The sequence below is a fragment of the Natator depressus genome, chromosome 6 (genome assembly GCF_965152275.1).
Source record: "Natator depressus isolate rNatDep1 chromosome 6, rNatDep2.hap1, whole genome shotgun sequence".
Lineage (NCBI taxonomy): Eukaryota > Metazoa > Chordata > Testudines > Cheloniidae > Natator > Natator depressus.
In genome coordinates, this window is record NC_134239.1 from 104160069 (window position 1) to 104178567 (window position 18499).

Below are 18499 nucleotides of genomic sequence, written 5' to 3' on the forward strand. Positions count from 1 at the left end.
GCACCTAACTCAGTCCCATAAGAAACACCTTAGCCTCCTGGTTCCCATTTGTGCATCACTAAGCAGAGACAGGCACTTCCCTGCAACCCAGACTTCGGTGCCAAGCCCTGAGAAAGGGCCGATGCTTAGCACACACCCCTCTCATCAGCATCTCCCATTGGCTAGCTTAGGAGCCTCCCCACCTAGCATTCTGGCTTTTGTGTATCGCATTCTCAGGTTCCTGTTTCTCCCCATTCATTGTATAGGGAGCCTAGGTGCCTAACTTGGCCTTGTGGATTGCAATTAGGGTGACCAGATGTCCTGATGGATAAAAATAAATTACTTAAAACACAAAGAAAAGAAAAATCATATTCTTATTTAAATCAGGTTTTCTTTTTTTTTTAACAAAACAATTTAAAATTAAACTTGAAACTATGTTAATTCTTAAACTTAGTATAATCTATTAAAATCAATTAATTTTTTTTAAAAATTAAAGTAAATGTTTGCTGCTGAAGTTTTAAAGAAAGTAAAATCCACTGACCCGGTGGAAGTGACTGGCTAAGTGCTAAAACTGCTCTTAACAGTGGTAGCCTCTTCTGCAGATACAGAGAAAATATTTTCTTAATTTGTTTATTCAAATAGTTCATCTCAATAACTAGTTCATTCAAAGTTAAGAAACTGATGGAGAGTTGAAAAAGCAGGAAAATTTGATTTCCTCTTCCAGTATATGAATAAAAATGAGGTGTGAGGGGATAAGATCTACTAGTTCTAAAGTCTTGAAGGACATGGTGCCCAGAAACTGTTCATTTCATGAACAGTTCATATCATGTAATAACAGATAATACTTCCTTTGTTTAATAAATCAGTTTTAAATGCAAAACAGATTTTGATAAACATTTCCTTTTCTTATGTATCCAGCACATTTAAGCATACAAATTGCTCTGTAGACGATCAGGCTCGGGCTGGAGCCTGGGCTCTGGGACCCTCCCCCTCACAGGGTCCCAGAGCATGGGCTCTGGTCCTAGTCTAAATGTCTACACAGCAATTTACAGCCCTGCAGCCCAAGCCCCGCAAACCTGAGTCAGTTGACTTGGGCCAGCCATGGGTGTTTAAGTGCTGTCTAGACAAACCCTTGGAGGCCACGGGCCTGCCTCTGTAGAACTGTCTGGGTCCTTGGGGCCTAGCACAAGAAAATGGTCACTCCCAATGGACTGGTTATAAGCTGAGGCACAGACAAGACTCTGTGGATCTGTGATAGTCAGCTAACATCTTCTAACCTTTAAACCACAAGTGGCTCTTGCAGCTCAGGTGGGATGGAGAGCCTACCACCTGTTGATAATTTTATCTGACTACCAAATTCAGGTCTGGGCCCTGACATAAGTCCACAACTATTTAAGGCTACTTCCAGATCCACACAGATTTGTTCTTTCTCTCTCTCTCTCCAGGAAGCTGACGTGCAGTACATGGCCCGCCATATGCACAATGCAACCTGCAAGCCAAAGTTCCTGTGGGTGGCCCACATGGGTATTTTTGTCATGTGTAAATCATGTTTACACCCAGAGTGTAATGTTTTCCAGGCAGCTCTTGAGATGAGGTCTATGGTTGGGATCCAAAGCAGATAATTACTCTACAGAGCAAGATGAAGGCAAACTTGTTTCCTTTGACTCTGCCTGGATAAAGTGGAGCAGATCTGAAGGAACTTTAGTTTGTTATTATGCTAAGTTTTGGTAAGGAAATGAGAATGTGATAGAACCATCTGAGAGCTGTATTTATAACTATCTTAACCAAGCACCCATCTCTCCAGGTTGCCTGGTGGCCGGAGTGATAAGACGTAATGGTCCCAGCCCAGTTCCTTGTAAACAGGTGCCTACACCACAGTAATGACCTCTGCAATAGGCACTAATTGGCAATTTCAGCATAAAGACCAAGGATTGAATATGCATGGAAAACAACCCACTCCACAGCCAGCTGTAGGACAGCCAGCAAGATATTCTTTGCGCTCACCAGAAAAATCAGAGGACGGTCAAGGACTTCACAGGCCTCAAAGCATAGCAGCTGACACAGCCAGAGCAGCTGAAGCAAAGTCTTTGAATGAACCAGGATGATATTATTGTTTCCATTGCTGCATTTGAGGGAGGAATGGACATAATAAATTCCACAAGTTTTAAGAAATTGCGAGAAGTGTTGGATCATATTAAAGAAGTTCTGTATTAAAATCACAAATGTGTTTGATTCCCCATAGTTTAAATTCCAGGGTATTACTAATTAAGAGGTCTCTTGGTTTTTGGTACTGTTTCTCTCCCTCTATGTGTGAAACTTGCAAGCTGCTAATTGTGTTAGTACATTCTTCTAAGGCAGAGTCTGTTCTCAAAACAATTCTTTGTAACAACAACTACTCACACAGAGAGAGACTCAAAGCAATACTCTGTAACAATAGAAACAGCACCCAGACACTCCCCGCCCTTTTGTTGTATTCATCTCGCTTTGTTAACAATTGTGATTAAAATAGAGATAGAGGATGTATGTGGATGGTTGCTCGGTGTGGATAATAACTGAATGATCAGGGAGGTGCCAGCCTAAGAATCCAGTGTCCATCGGCTGAAGAAGGCGTCAAGTGGAAATAACCAGAGGACCCCCGGAGGACAGACTGGAATCCACCCAACAGCCTCAAGAATGGGAGAACCAAAGAACAAGATAACATCTGGCAGAACGGAGCCGTCAGGAATGTGACATCTGCTGATTGATTCAGCAACAGCATGATGAAGCAATTCCCATAGACTGGCATAGGAAGAAATTCCTATAAAAATGGACTCTAGAAAGTGAGAACTTTGGGGTCTGATTCTGCAAACCAACTTCCAGGAGCATCAGATGTGCATCTGACGAGGCCCTGCTCCCTCCTCATGTCCAGGCCACCTGGCCAGTGGCTTGGCATGAGCAACTCTAAGGCTGGTAACTATGATAACAACCTTGCAGAACCTGTGTGTGTGTGTGTGTGTGTGTGTGTGTGTGTGAATGAATGAATGAATGTGTGAATAAATATGAGATTGAATGGAATGTTATAGCTATAACTAACTGCTTACTATGATTCTGTAAGTATTCACAATAAATGTGGTATTTTGCCTTTTCCCCTTTAATAAGATCCTGCTGGTTTTTAATTTTATTGGTATAACAGAAGAAGGAGTTGGCTACCATGTTTCAAAGCCCCACTCCTTCCCCTGTACACAGAACTCACTGACCCTTCTTTGCAATACAGCATATTAGTGCCCATATGTGGCAAATATTTGCTGTTTACTTAGCCATTAGTGAACCTTTCCCTTTCCAGAAGTTTTCTAAATTCCTCCGAGCAGTTCCTTACCTGTGTTACAATTGCAAAAACAGAGGCTTGGGGTGGAGAAACTTCATGACGTTTTAACAAGCAAAGTCTCAAACAAGCAGCCACATCCATGATTTTTATTTCGAGTGTGCAATTCAGTGCTGTCTTAGGACAACGCAGCAGGAGAGCTCTTTTAAATTCTTTTAGTTTTGTGGTTAGTTTTTGTCAAACAAAAACTAAATTCTACACTGAAAACGAGTTTTAATCAACATTTACATTGCATAGTGCAGCTCTGCACGGGTTAGATTCAACCTTCCCTCACTTATGCGACAAATCAATGAAATAAGTGAGTCAAGGGACATCCCTCAAAATAAGTGATGGTTGGCCACCCTAGGTGTCATGGTCACAACATTTATTTTCCTTGTGTAAACAGACCTTGGACAGATTGCAGAACTCAGCTAATTATTGATTCTGTTAAGGCAGAGCTTCAAATTAAAGTCAATTTCAATTGCACATGTAAAAAGAGTTTTATTAATTGATTTTACAAAACAAAGATAGAATGAAATGTACTAAAGTTGATAATAAGTATCATTTTAAACATTAAGTTGAAGCTTATGATAATTGCATTGTATACCTGAGTGCAGTAGAAATGTACACTTGAGAGAAAAATACATGGTATGTTAAGGGAAATGGTGTTTCCCTAAAATATCCCTTAAAATAAGGCACTGTTCCTTGTTTTTCATGTGGTTTTTCCAAAGGCTGTCACCCTAATGCCACCACATATGCAAGGGTCTCAAAAGTCAGGAGACACATGGACACTGGCTTTGAAGGTCTCGAGAGCTGGTCCTTCCTGGTCAAGTTGCCGAGTATAGAGGATGTATGCAAGGCTATCCTTTCTCTTTAAATATAGGATATCATCCCCAGGGCGTGATTATTTCCTGACTTACAGTAATGCAACTGATGCAACCTTGAGATTCTGAAACTACAATATATTTATGATAATCGACATTTCTACCATCAAGTGAGGCATTACACAGTAGACATTTAACACTGCTGCCTAGTTATATTAGCAAGCAAAACACAGCGCCTCCTTTTGATATACATTTTTTGAAGACAATTAGATCTTCCCTTCCTTTTGATCCTTCTGATAAATGCGTAGTATTTGCAAGTTTTGAAAGGCCAGAATTAAACACTTCAAAGCACTGTCATAGGAAGAAGAAATTCAGCCTACCAAGCAAAAATTCATACTCAATCCTGTCTCAGCCAAGGTCAATAACTATCAACTCCTATAAGGGAACAGAACAAAAACTCTTTTTAACCTTCCAACTTTATGTCCTTCTAAACAAATGTGTTTCAAAAACTGAGAAAAAAGGAAGAGCTCTTGCAAGATTCCCAGTGTTTCAAAATGATGCCTTGTCCTGCCATAAGGAAGGGTCTTTTTTAAAGAAAAAAGCAGGAATTAAATATTATTCAATGGAATTCACCATCAAGGACAGGAAATCCCCTGCTGACAGATGGCATTTTAAGGGCAGAGGCCAGATTCTGCTCCTAGTTACACTGCTGTAAATTCCAACTTACTCCACTGAAGCCTCTCAGGATATACAGCAGAATCAGGCCTGGTAAATCCCTGGCCAAACAGGTGGAAATTTAAGGGCACAAAATGCCCTGCTGGATGAGTGGAATTTTAAGTCTCCAGGAGTTATACTTCAGTTATCAGATAATGTTCTACTATAAAATAAGAATCGACATTTTGCACCACCCACCAAAATCTCTTAGGAATAACATTTAGTGCAGTGCCTTACATCTTCAACACGTTTACAGATATTAACTAACTAATCCTTACAAAACCTCTATGAGGCAGGAAATAATAATAATCATATTACAGATGGGGAAACTGAGCCAGATAAGTACCCAAGGCCACACAGCAAGTCACAGCAGAGCCTGGACAAGACCCCAAGAAGGCTTCCTGACTCCCTTGCTTGTGCTTAATCCACTCGACTCTGCACCATCTCAGAAAGCCAGAGATATTTTGGATATTATTTCAATAGCCTAAGCCAGAGGTACTTAAGTGTTCACTTCCAAAATCTCCTTTTCTCCCTAAAAGCCACCACAGGTCAGTGGGTTATCCATCCTTACTGTCCCAGTATTCTATCTGAAGTGGGCAGGGTCTTTTTCATTCAGAGACCCCGTCTACAGAACTGAAGGTGTTGAGCTATCTTCAAGCCTGTGACTAAGGAGGCCTCCCTGTTGGAGTCAGCAGAGGCATTTTGGTGAGCCTCATCTTTGTAGTGGCTCTTCTCTTTAAGAACATTTTTTTCCTGTTTGCCCACTTTGTCTTGCTACTGTCTTTGGGCACTCAGCCCAATTACATTTAATTTTTGCTCCTTACATTCAGAGTCCCAGATACTATTTCTGAAGTGGGGACTTTATAAATTAATAAATATATAACTTTTATAAATAAAATATTATAACCACAGTTCATGTCAAAAAGAAGGCATTTATAATGAATGCCAATAAAAACTAGAAAGCGCTGTGTATTAAGGACCATTCTAATGGGGAATCAGTTTTTTAACAGAATTAACCATGCACCAATGGATATTTCTATTTTTAAAAGACTTTGAACAGTGGGGACCTGGTTCTCCTTTCACTCACACTGATTTTCCATTGGTGTAACCCAACTGATAGTGGAATTACTCCATCTTTACACCAGTGTGAGAGAAGAATTGGGCCCTAAGCATATTCTACCCTCATTCCATATGCAGAACACCCACTGATATCAATAGGGGGTTTCTTTACAATGATCAAGACGGAAATGACATAGGGTTATAAGTACCCTTCACTGCAGAAAATGAATAGAATCCATGCATAAGAGCAGTACCTACACTTTGGTTGCACACACAAAGCTTAATCAAAAGCCCCTTGAAATCAATGGAAGTAGCAGCTGTGACTGAATTGGAGCTGCTCTGTAGTAATTGATTAATACTTTATGTTGACCTGGCCATTGGGATGTTTACTGAATGAATATGTGGTTTTTCTTAATACAGGACTTTAGGGGGAAAACAGGCATGAAGGAAAAGGAATGGCTCAAACTAAGCCATCACTCAGCAACACGAGAGGGTTGTTAAGAGACAGCACCAGGATAGGAAAAGGCCTGCGCACACATAAGGATATTAAAATAACTGGCAAGTTTTTAAAAAAGAACATTTTCTCAAGAGGGTGGGGAAGTTGTTCAGGGGAACCAGCTGAAGACACTCGACACCTGTTTGAAGGAGCTAGGTTACCACCAGAAGGGAATGGTAAGCCTTTGTGGAAGATAGAAAACCCATGTCAACCATTGGTTGTTTTCAAATACTTTGTTCCGACTACGAAATAAACCATACTTTGTTTTAAGAAGGCTGTCCGATCACTGTATTCACTGCTAGCCACAGACTCCTGCAAGGAAGAACCACAGGTGCTAGAACTCAGTAAGCATTGTCAATACAAAGGGTACTGTGACCCAGGGCCTGGTCTAAGAGTGAGAGAACTATGGAATTCTACCACAGGATAATAAAGGCACAAGTCCTGACCCCAGAGGGGGTGCACTCAGACAGACCAGAAAGAGAAAGAAGTGCAGCTAGCCTGCAACTGCAACAAGGACATTGAACCAGGCCCACAGTGTCCAAAGTGTCAAAAGTTGAAGAATTTTACTGCCTGGCACAACCACAGGCCTGGTACGGATAAGGGAAATATAATAACTTGGGGCTGAATGCTCAAACAGAGTTAGACTCCTAACTGCCCACCAGACAAGGTATTGACCTTGTATTGATCCTGTGCATATTGAGGCCTCAATGCTACAGTCTACCTAAGCAGGGCCCTATGCCTGTGAAGAATTCCATTGACTTTAACAGAACTCAGAAAGGGCTGATATGTGTGGAGCCCCATTGAAATCAGTGAGGCTCCCCACATGCACCAGAGTCCACGCACCTGGATCAAACTGCAGGACTGCGGCCTGACTAACCAGGAAATTCACCAGAGGCTCAATGAAAAACAGGTGTTCCACCTTACTTTCTTTGTAAATGATACTGAAGAGCAGAAGCGAAGGATTTGCCTGCTCAACCTGCTAGTTTGCAAAGCTCCTCCTCCACTCACATGGTTAATTATGTCAAGATAAAAAATTGGGACAACTATATATATATATTTTTGGCAGCTGACCAAATCTGAGATCCAGGCTATCCACAAACAAGCCACCTTAAAAAGAAAAAACCTACCCTGAAATACAAATATTTCAATTTGATCATAATCTTGTGGGGGAGAGGTTATGCAGATATTTTATAAACAAATAGATCTGCAAGACTGCAATATGAAAGGCACAGAAATGAATTCAACATTCTTCAGATCTTATAGAGTCACTCGGTCTTATTATGCTCTGAACTATACTAATGTAAATCAGGAGGAACTCCAGAGTTATGCCAGTGTAAAAGCCCTGTGAAGCCAAAATCAGGCCCTTAATATTTTTTGTGTATGTCAATATTAGTTCAGCCCAGCTAGCAGCATCCCCTAAGCACTATATTATTTTAATGATTACATCTTGAATCCTACCATCAAACAGAGTATTGTGTGCAGAGATCGCAATCCCCTTTCAAGTATTATTGATCACATCTTTTCAGGTTCAGCAGGATCTCTGATGGGATTTCTGACTGTGGAATTAGAAATCCCGTCTACTTCCAGAATTACACCCTCATAAGCTCTCATTCTGCAGAAACCCTGGCTTTTGCTGTTATGAGCTGCATTGGAAGAGGATGATTAAAGTTGTGACTGTTACTTTAAATCCTCAAACAGAGCTCTAAAATGTAGCTCAGCTGTTTGTATAGAAAAATGCAACAAACTGATGAAGTCAAATCCATCCTACAATTCCAGTGATCATTATTGTAACCTGCATTCACTGTATTTAACTGGAGATAGATAAAAATAGAACAACAGATAAGCAACCATATATAATAAGTCTGTTCCTTATCTAAATGTTCCAATGATGTCATTTACCCCACCATCCTTGATACATACGTTACAGCTCATCTCAGAGATGGGCAAACTACAGCCCGCGGGCCACCATCCTGCTCGGCCTCTGAGCTCCCGGCCGGGGAGGCTAGCCCCTGGCCCCTCCTCTGCTGTCCCTCCGCCCCCGCAGCCTCAGTGCACTGCGCCACCAGCACTCTGGGCCACCGCTCCTGCCGGGCAGTGCACCTGGCTCCGGCATGGTAAGGGGGCGGGGAGTGGGAGGTCCTGGGGGGCAGTCAGGGGACAGGGGGCAGTTGGATGGGGCAGAGGTTCTGGGGGGGGTCAGGGAACAAGGAACATGGGGGGCTGGACAGGCATGGGAGTCCCGGGGGGCTTGTTAGGATGTGGGGGTGTGGATAGGGGTCGGGGCAGTCAGGGGACAGGGAGCGGGGGAGAGGGTTGGATAGGCGTGGGAGTCCCAGGGGGCCTGTCAGGGGGTGGGGCTTGTGGGTAGGGGTCAGGGCAGTCAGGAGACAGGGAGAATGGGCGGTTGGATAGGCATAGGAGTCCCAGGGGCCCTGTCAGGGGGCGGGGGTGTGGATAGGGGTCGGGGCAGACAGAGGACAGGGAGAAGGGGCAGTTGGATAGGGGGTGGGGTCGCAGGGAGTGGTTGGGGCGGGGGTCCCTGGAGGGGACAGTCAGGGGACAAGGAGCAGGGGGGGTTGGATGGGTCGGAGTTTCTGAGGGGGGCAGTCAGGGATCAGGAAGTGGGTGGGGGCAGATAGGGGGTGGGGCCAGTCTGTTTGGGGAGACACAACCATCCCGACCCGGCCCTCCATATAGTTTTGCAACCCCAATGTGGCCTTCAGGCCAAAAAGTTTGCCCACCCCTGGCTTATCTGGTATTTTTTTCTCCATAATATGTGAATTTTGAAAATCCATTTGACTTATAAATGAAGCAAAAGATAATATCCTATGGCTTTTTTTTTCCTCCCATTTCTTCTATTGATCTGTCCTTAACATCTGCCCTATAATAGTATCAGGGGGGTAGTCGTGTTAGTCTGTATCCACAAAAACAACGAGGAGTCCGGTGGCACCTTAAAGACTAACAAATGTATTTGGGCATAAGGTTTGTGGGTAAAAAACCTACTTCTGCATCTGAAGAAGTGGGTTTTTTACACACGAAAGCTTATGCCCAAATAAATGTTAGTCTTTAAGGTGCCACCGGACTCCTCCTTGTTTCTATGATAGTAGTAACTTTGATCATCATTGCACATAATCACACTGGTATTTGAAAGGACAATGTTAGGTCAAATAAAGCACCAAATTTAGGGGCTTTCCCTTAATTCCAACTGAAAGGATTTTTTAAACGTTCCTTTTTAGTTTGCAAATACAAATACTGTAGAGCTTCTGAATACTTGCAAACATGAAAGCAAAATAACCTCGCAGTTGTCTTTAAATGTAATTGAAATTCACTAGTCTGTATATTTGTCCAAGCTAACTAGAGATGCCAAAAAAAAAAAAATAGCAGAAAGAGTGACATGTAAATTAGCTTTCTAAATCTGTTTCAGTTTTAATATGGTGCTTTGAGTTTTGTAACTACATTTGTTGTTAAAAAATGTGACTTTTAAACTGACACTGTCCTTTTAACTACAACCAAACTACCTAGGTGTGTGACCTCACCAGGTCTCATAAGACAAGTGAGCGGGGTTGGGCCTTGTCAAAATTTGTATGGAAAGTCTACATGGAAAGAAACAGGACACGGTGTTGGTGACCGTCATCAGCAGAATATCCTCATGCTTAAAGTTAGGCACATCCTTAAGTACCTTGTGGAACTTGTGCATAAGCAGGTGACATTTCTCTTTGTGAATAAATACTGAATCCATGGCCCAGCACAGAAGACACTACACCAGTTTTACATGTAACTGAATGGAGAATCAGGCCCTCTGTCTTTTGGATTACTTGGAACAAAGAGGTCTTGACTTTGTCAATTCCTGGCTAATGAGTAATTAAACATGCAATCTTACCTTTCTCTTAACTCACACTGCTTACATGTCTCTCATTTTGAGAGACTTCACTCTTTTTAATGCCATAGTTTCCTACATTCCATACAGATGTGGTCTTCCTTCATGTTTACTGCTGAAACTATGAAATTGAGGATACAGAGATATTTACATTAGAGGAATCAATCTGCTAAACTTTATGTTTCCTGCCTTAACTTTTTTTTTTTAAATCTCTCAGTTTGGGTCTTTGTCATACACTGTGTTCCACATTTAGGCCTTCACAGGTTGAGAGGTGCATCTTAACATTATTATTCCGTACAAAAAACTAAGTTAATTCGCAGTTCTACAGCACTTTTCATCCAAGGTTTCCCATGCACTTTACAAACATTAAGTCCCAGCTTTCTCGCTCATGCTGCATACTTTATTCTGCAAGCAGTTACTTTGAAATCAGGTTTATTCAATTTGGAAAAGTTCTATCCGTTTGAGATATATTCCCTATACCTGAAATGCACACTGCTATATCTAGTAATAACTACAAAAAGGCAACTATTTTTTAAGTGTGACCATTGTAGGTATTATTATACCCAATATACATATTGGTAAACAAAGAGACAGAGAGGTCAACATTTTCAAAAACAATCCACTAATTCTGAAAATCTTTTGTTTTTAGGTGTCTGACTTGGGACACGTATGGCCTCATTATTTAGAAGAGCTGGGCATTTGAAGCTCATATTGGCTACAACTGGGGTTGTGGGTGTGCAACACCTCTGAAAAGCAGGTCCTTGGTCTTAAGTTGAGTACCCAAAACATGAGATACCCAAAATTAGTGGACACTTGAAAATGTGGCTCTAAATGATTTGCCCAAAATTAGACATTGAGGCCCTGACCCAAAGCCTACTGAAATCAACAGAAAGATTCCCCTGGATTTCAGTTGGATCAGAACCTGAATCAGTGGCACAGTGAGGAAAAGGACCCATGCTTTCAGATTCTGGTCCACTCATCTCACAGCTTAACAACAACAGAACCCTACTTCCCAGGTATCGAACAGAGTGTTAAAATCATAAGAAATGAACAGCACAGTTTTCAATAACTGCTATAGTACTAACTTCCTAAAGGTGCATAAAACCTCTGATTACAGAAGTGTCCTTCTCTACATATCTCATTCTAACTAACGTAGGGAAAGACATGTACAGTATAATATACATTACTCAGACTATTACAAAGCACTGGATCCCAGTCTAAAATATTCTTTCGGGAATTATTTTCTTTCACAGATGTTGCTTCATGCTAGTGAATAAATGAGCAAATGAGGCACACTCGCTCATATGGCCATTTTTGAATATGCCTAAACTAACCTTCCTGTTGGGAAGATGTTAAAATATTCATACGTTGTAACAAAATGTTCTTGCTGTTATTGTGATAAAAATAATCTTCTCTTGGCTGAAAATTAATTGTTTTGCGTTCTACCGCTTTATGATGTACTCAGATATTCAGTGCCTTTTTTCTTTTCTTTTTGGTGTTTAGAGGAATATGCTACAGAGAATTTATGAACCGAGCAAATAGCACAAGGATATAAATATATCAAAGGCACCTAGCTGTATTATAAAAAAAAAAAAAAAAAAAGGAGAGAGACGCTTCAGTGGTTTCTATGTCAACAAGCCTGGTACTTATTCCCCTTTTCTTTCCCTTAGATTGTCACTCTTCTGAATCTATGCCCTGAAATCACTCTTGGTTCTCTTATCTAAAATGGAAAATGTTCTTGTAGCTTTTAGCAGCATTTACCTGAGATGGCCTTTTACTATCACTTCCTATTTTAAAACATTGAAAATAGGAGTTTTTAATAAAAAGGGAAAGTAAAAATCCATCCGCATACGGCCATGTCTAAACATCCAGCTGGCAGTTCCATTTTTAAAACTGGCATTTATTTTCTTATATACCATGTTTCAGTAGTCGCAGTAGTTAGCAGCTTTCACCAATGGCTATGCCAGTTTTAATTTTTTAGTAAAAAGGTGAGAATGTTAGCACACTATAATCTACCCCAATCCATTTTTTAATAGAAGTGTAAAGTTATCAGGCCTAATTCTGCTCTCATGCCAATATATAAATCGAGAGTAATTATTGGAACCACATCACTGTAGAAAGTTGTGTAAAAGGAGAGAAGATCAATTCCAGTAACTGGCAAGACCTCAGTGCTTAATTTATGCCAGGGCTAAGCCCCAGCATCTCTAGGCTTGGCAGTTCATAGCCCCGGCACCTCTGGGCCTGCCGCGTCAGTTATGAAAGTAAAAAAATTGCTTGAGCCCCATCACCCTTTTCATTACAAATTAAGCACTGCATGGCCTACGAGCAATTTTAACTTACACAGGGATTTTTAACATGTAAATTGCATTACAGTTAATTATAAAACCAGAGAGAGATAGAGATTCTGATGAAATCATAAACTAAAAGTGCAGAGTTTAGATAGTTTGTGAGATCAAAATTTCACAGTTTAGTTACAACAGAACTACAAAGGTTCAAAATAAAGTTAAATTGCAAGAATTACAGTAGCTATTTCAAAAAAGAAAATAACTCTTCAGCAGTGAAACAGCAGGAGAGGGCATTTCAAGTTAAGGGCAAAACTCCCACTGACTTCAGTGAAGCCAAGATTGGGCACAAAATATTTCAAATCATTTTTAAGCCTTGCTACAATAAAAGCATGCATCCCAATGTGAAAAAAAGATAGGGCCTACTGAAATAGACAATAGGTGTATCAATACAGATTGAAACAGTGTATCTACTCCACAAATATTTATAAATATTCATAAACTCTTTAAAATACTGACAGGAGTCTTTATAGATTCTGCAACTGATATAGTACTGGTGCTTTAAAAAAAATTTAGATTTGGATAGAACTAAGGAGATTTATAAACGGAGGGCCAAATTCTGTTCTCAGACACGTGTAACTGAAATCAACATCTTGCCCTTTTAAAAAAAATGTATTCTCAGCTAGAGGCAGCATGTTGCAGTGGATATGTTTCTAGACTGAAAGGCTGGAGGCTCAGGTTCTGATCCTCAAAGGTATTTAGGCACCTAACTCTCATTGAAATCAATGGAATGTAGGCACCTAAGTATCTTTGAGAATCCAGGCCTTGGGCTTTATTCCTGGATCTGCCACTGAGTTCCTGGGTGATGCTGAGCAAGTCTCTTAAACTCTCCGAGTGCCAGGTGCCCCCACATCTGTAAAATGTAGATAATAATTCTTATTCACTTTTATAAAGTTATATGAGATCTATGATTTAAAAGCGATATATAAGTGCTAGGTATTATTACTTATTCTAGAACAACGCCATTGTATGTATTCACATCTGATGCTTTTTCCCCCTTTAATAGCTCAGGTAAGACATGTCTTTCAAACACCTTATAGTGGTACATGCAGTGAGATGACAACTAATATTCAGAATTCCTCTTATATTGTAAGAAGGGAATGTGGTTTTTCATTAACTCAGTGTTAGCCAACGGAATTTGCCCTGCAGGATAGGCTATTCCTCTGCAGGACTGGAGGAATTTTAAGAGAGAGGGCTCTCTAGAACAGTGTGTCTGTATCTTTAAGTTTCACAGAGGGTAATGAAGTTCAATTCATTCTTAAACAAATGATTAGGAGGTAAAGAAAAGAAGGAGTGATACATTTTTAATTCATTCTTCTTTTATGGAATCTTTTCCTCAAAAATATACCAGTGAATTATAGGGTAAAATCTGATTGTATATGATCAGTGGATAGTTATAAAATTGGGTAATGCGGGGGACTTTTGAGGAATGGGTTCAGACAGTCCATGTGAATCATCACTGAAAGAGAAATAACCAAGGGTAGGTGAAATACTGCAATTGTGTCATAATGAAGGATTGCTAAAACTAGAGACTGACTCAACCACAATCCCTCAAAATTTGAATATGTTCAAAGTCTGAATATTGGGGTGTTCAAGATGCAGATCAACATTTTGCGAAATGAGCCCATCTCTAATTAACATACACCTGCACTTCCACAAATGGACAGCTAACAGAAAAGATGATTTTGGTCTCCTCCCAGGTAAATTAAATATATTATGTAATAAAACCATCTTCCAGCAAATGCAATGTCTCTTCCAACATGTATTACTTTCACATCATTAGGCATCAACAGCAAGAAATAACGGCCTATAATCCAAGCCTTTTATTTTAATAGGAGATAGAGTTTATATCTCAGTTTAAAGCAAACTGTTGATTAAGATGATCGATAGGTTACATTAAACAAATTGTTTTCCTATCCCTGCACACCAGAGCTGTTACATCAGTTCACATTATCTCTGCCAACCATGGGTAATTGGAGAGGGGCAAACATAACTTTGGAGAAAACATTTTATTGGGGCTGTACTATTTAATGGTAATAGTTATATCTTGGTGTAGCAAGTATGTCCTACAGAAAGATAGCAAAAGTATCTGATAGTCAGTGTATCAGCTCTGCTTATGCTCATTCAACAGTAGCTCACAAGGGGATATGTCGCCTATTTTAATCAGATGGTGGGCTAAATTCTGTACCGTTACACTAGTGTAAATCTGAAGTGACAGTACTGACTTCAGCTGAGTTACTCCAAATTTTACACAGGGGCAACTGAGCAGAATTTGCCCCAAAGTGGGTAAAGCACTTTGAATACACTCCAATTGAAGTCAAAGGCAAAGCTCACATGTACCCCAACAATGCAGAATCAGATTTTGTGTTATGATCTCTGGCCTCCCAAAACACAGTGTTGGCTCACTGTTTATTAATAATTATCTAAATGAATGACTTTACATTAAGGTTTGGGCTATCTTTATCCAGAATTAAAACAAAAGAGCCCCAGAATTCTGTCAGGGTGATTCCCTATGTTATCTTTCTGCAGCTCAGAATGTGGGCCTCTCCTTTTGGGTCTTCACGCCCTGTTTGAAACCTTGGCAGGCTGAGACTTCTAGCCCTCCTCAAAGGAAGAGGACATTAGCCAGCTGTTACTCCTTCAGGAATGTGACTGGGCAGCGAAGGAGGCATGGCCTGAAAGTAATCACCTACTGTAACACCTCAGCAACTTTCCCAGCCCCCTTCCTACCTCTTACACACACACTGCCCTCCCTTTCGCACTTGGTTCCTTCCTCTAGTGAAAAGCCTGATCGTTTCTTGCTGTGGGTTTTCTCCAGGCTGTCTTTCGTTTAAGGAGACCCCTGAATCACAGCGGCAGGCTGAGTGCCCACTGCATCCTGCTGCACAGACTTCTCCACCGCCCGCCTTGAGATCTCACCACTGCCAGGAGTGCCATAACACTGCCCCCTTTGGTACCGCGCCACTGATCTAACCTGTCCGGACGTGAAAGTCCAGCACGAACACATCGTTGCCCTCCCCTTCCCCCCTCCAATACAGAGGCTCCTTCTGCAGGTCCCAAGCAAAGCAGGAAAGAGAAGAAAATACAAACCTGACCCCCCGCCCCCCGCCCCGCAAGCAATCACCCCTCCCCTCCCTGCCCAGCCTCCGAGGGAGCCCAGTGCGCGCCCCGATCCCACGCACAAATGCCACACACACGTTTGTCTCCCAAGCCAGATCAAAGGAACCGGTGAGGGCAGCGCACGGCCGGGACGGAGCAGGCAGGAGGCAGAGGGGGACGGAACCGGGGTTTTCAAAGCCCCCAGTCGAATCCAGCTGGGAGCACAAGACTCGGGGGGAGGGGAGGGCGCAATATAGGGATATTTACCTTGGAGGTTTTGCACTCGGATGTCGCTAATCTGCCCGATCAGCTCCTCCCGCTGAAACCAGTCCCACTCGTGCCCTGCCATGGAGGAGCAGGCGGGGTGGGGGCGGACACGGCGCTGCTTGGAAAACGGGGATCCCCCGCCCCCCAAGGCACACGCACAACAACCGGGGTCTGCAGCCGGGAGAGAGGAGCGAGCCGGAGGAGAGGCTGGGGGCGGGGGAGCAGCCGCCGGCTAGGGGGGCAGGGAGAGAGGCAAGGGGATCAACAAGGCGCTGCGCGCACACGGCAGCGGGGGACCAGCCGAGCCCCCGGCGCACGGGGGAGGGGTCCGGGGAGCCCAGCAGAGCCCCCCCGCGCGGGACAGGGCGCAGGGAAAGGGGAGCCCGGCGCAAGCCCACAGCGAGGGGGGAAGCAGGCGACGGGGGTGGAAGGGAGCCCAGCCGAGGCGCCCTCTCCGTCAGGGGCCGGCGGGCGGCTCTGAGCAGCCCGGGGGCCGGATCAAGTTTTTATGGCTGGCGCTGAAGTCGGAGGTCTCCAAGTTGCATATTGTGATGCCGCCTTGTGTCGCTGAGCTGACGCAGCCGCAGGTTAGGCAGCGGCGGCGGTGGGAAGCGGACACCCGCCCGGCGAGAGGCACCTGGTTAGGATCTGCTGGAAAGCAAAGCAGGCGTGGTAGCCGGATTTCACAGAAACACCTTCCAGCCCCCCACCCCCACGGGGCTCCCCCCGCCTCGCTGGGCGGCCAGCCCCTACTTAGTAATGGGCACTGGGAATGAAAAAGGAAGTGAAAGCCCAGGCTCGGGGAGCTGATATGAACACACACCCCTGCAAACACACCCACGATAAATAAACCCCTGCGGGGCATCGCCGACCCGTGCCGGAAAACCAGCACCGACAGGAAGGATCGGGGAGGAGCGAACGCAGGTAACCCTCCAGCCTGCAGATACTGCGCTTCCAGGGCTGCATCGGGCACAGCAGTTACCCAACTGGCCTGGGCCAAAAGGGCTTCTGCGGACATCTCTGGGAATAGCCATCAGGAAAATCCCTTTGCACTGGTCATATGCTGTCTCCTCTCTCCTAAAAAACTCTCTTGATCTGTGCCATTTACCGTAAGAACAACGCCCGAGTCTCCACTACATCCCCCCCCCCACACACACACACACACACTCAGACACTCCACCCTCAGATACACAGAAATCAGATGGAAAAGACCTTGGACGATCATTAGTGGTCCCGCTCCCCCGCTTGACACTGGACAGTTTACAAAAGTCAGTTTTCTTGCACTGGCAGCGGGGACCTTGATGAAACGTAAAGGTCTTTTCTGTTTCTGATAGGGGATAATCCTCTAAAGTAAATTGCACAAATCAAGAGAGATCTGCACCAGAAAAGAAAGAGAGAGGGAGTGACAGGCAAAAGAATTCCCCCCCATCAGTATTAAATAAATAATCACCACTAGTAATTAAAATAAATAATTGTTATTACAATTTATGTTTTGTATTCTGTCATCTAATCTGGTGAGCTTTATTTGTGGTCTGGTGTGACATGTATGGCCTTTTCCGTGTCATGCCATGTGGCCCCATAATTGAATCATTATTGGACAAGGAGACATTAGGATTATTGAGGTGTTTAATTACTACATTGATGGCTGTGGCATAAAAACCTAAATAGATAGTAAAAGCATGTACATTTTCTTTATATATAGTTATTTAATCCGTACATTGCATTGTTTTTATTATTATGCTTTCCTTGCAAATCCACAAGATTAAATCATAAAAAAAAGAAGAAGAAATTACTAATACGACCAAGTACTGTATGATTAGTTGGACTAATAAATGAATTGGGATCTGCAAATTTTAATATCAGGGTATTGGAACTTGCATATAACTGAACTAGGGTCTGCAGGTTGTATCATTTAATACTTTAAAGTGCTTGTGAGAGGCTGGATAGAAACTGATGCCATGCTCTCAAGCTGTTTCACCCAGTTCTGGAATGGACTCAGACTGTTCCCAGAGCTGGTCTAACAACTTTTCTGCTCCTAAGTCAGAATCAGATGGGGAAAGAGGGGAAGCTAGATTATGAGTACAGCAACCAGTAAGCAAGCTATTTATCACAAGAATAAGCAGTACCAAGAAATCGCTCCACACTTGGGCCTAGAATCAGCTCTGACTACTAGCATAATTATTATTTAGATTAGAGTAGGTAAAGACACTGAAGAGTTTACAAATGAAAAGGACGAAGAACAGAAGTAGTGTAATAGGGAAAAGGATACATACCTTATGTTAGTTCCATTTTTAATTAATTAAACATCTGACTCATTTCTTGTAGGCATCCAGGAAGAAGGGGCTCTTCAGGAAGGATCATGATAGTGGCCTGGTATAACAGCTCTGGCAAAACACACAGTGTTTAGGGATGCAACTGCAAATAGAGCAGAGATGGTTGTGAGAGCAGTAGATTGTATGGGGCATCAAGGCTGACATAAGTGACTTTGTGGAGATGGTAGAG

The 18499-nt window shown here is 42.7% G+C and overlaps 1 protein-coding gene across 1 annotated transcript in view; it reads right to left on the reverse strand.

The window, feature by feature from the left end:
- The window catches only part of CLMN (calmin), a 103710-nt gene extending 87533 nt beyond the window's left edge, over window positions 1-16177 (reverse strand). The window contains exon 1 of the mRNA XM_074956181.1: window positions 15998-16177. Within this exon, the coding sequence (XP_074812282.1) occupies window positions 15998-16079 (82 nt within the window). The 5' untranslated portion in view covers window positions 16080-16177. The remainder of the gene's footprint in view (window positions 1-15997) is intronic.
- Window positions 16178-18499: the final 2322 nt, after the last annotated feature.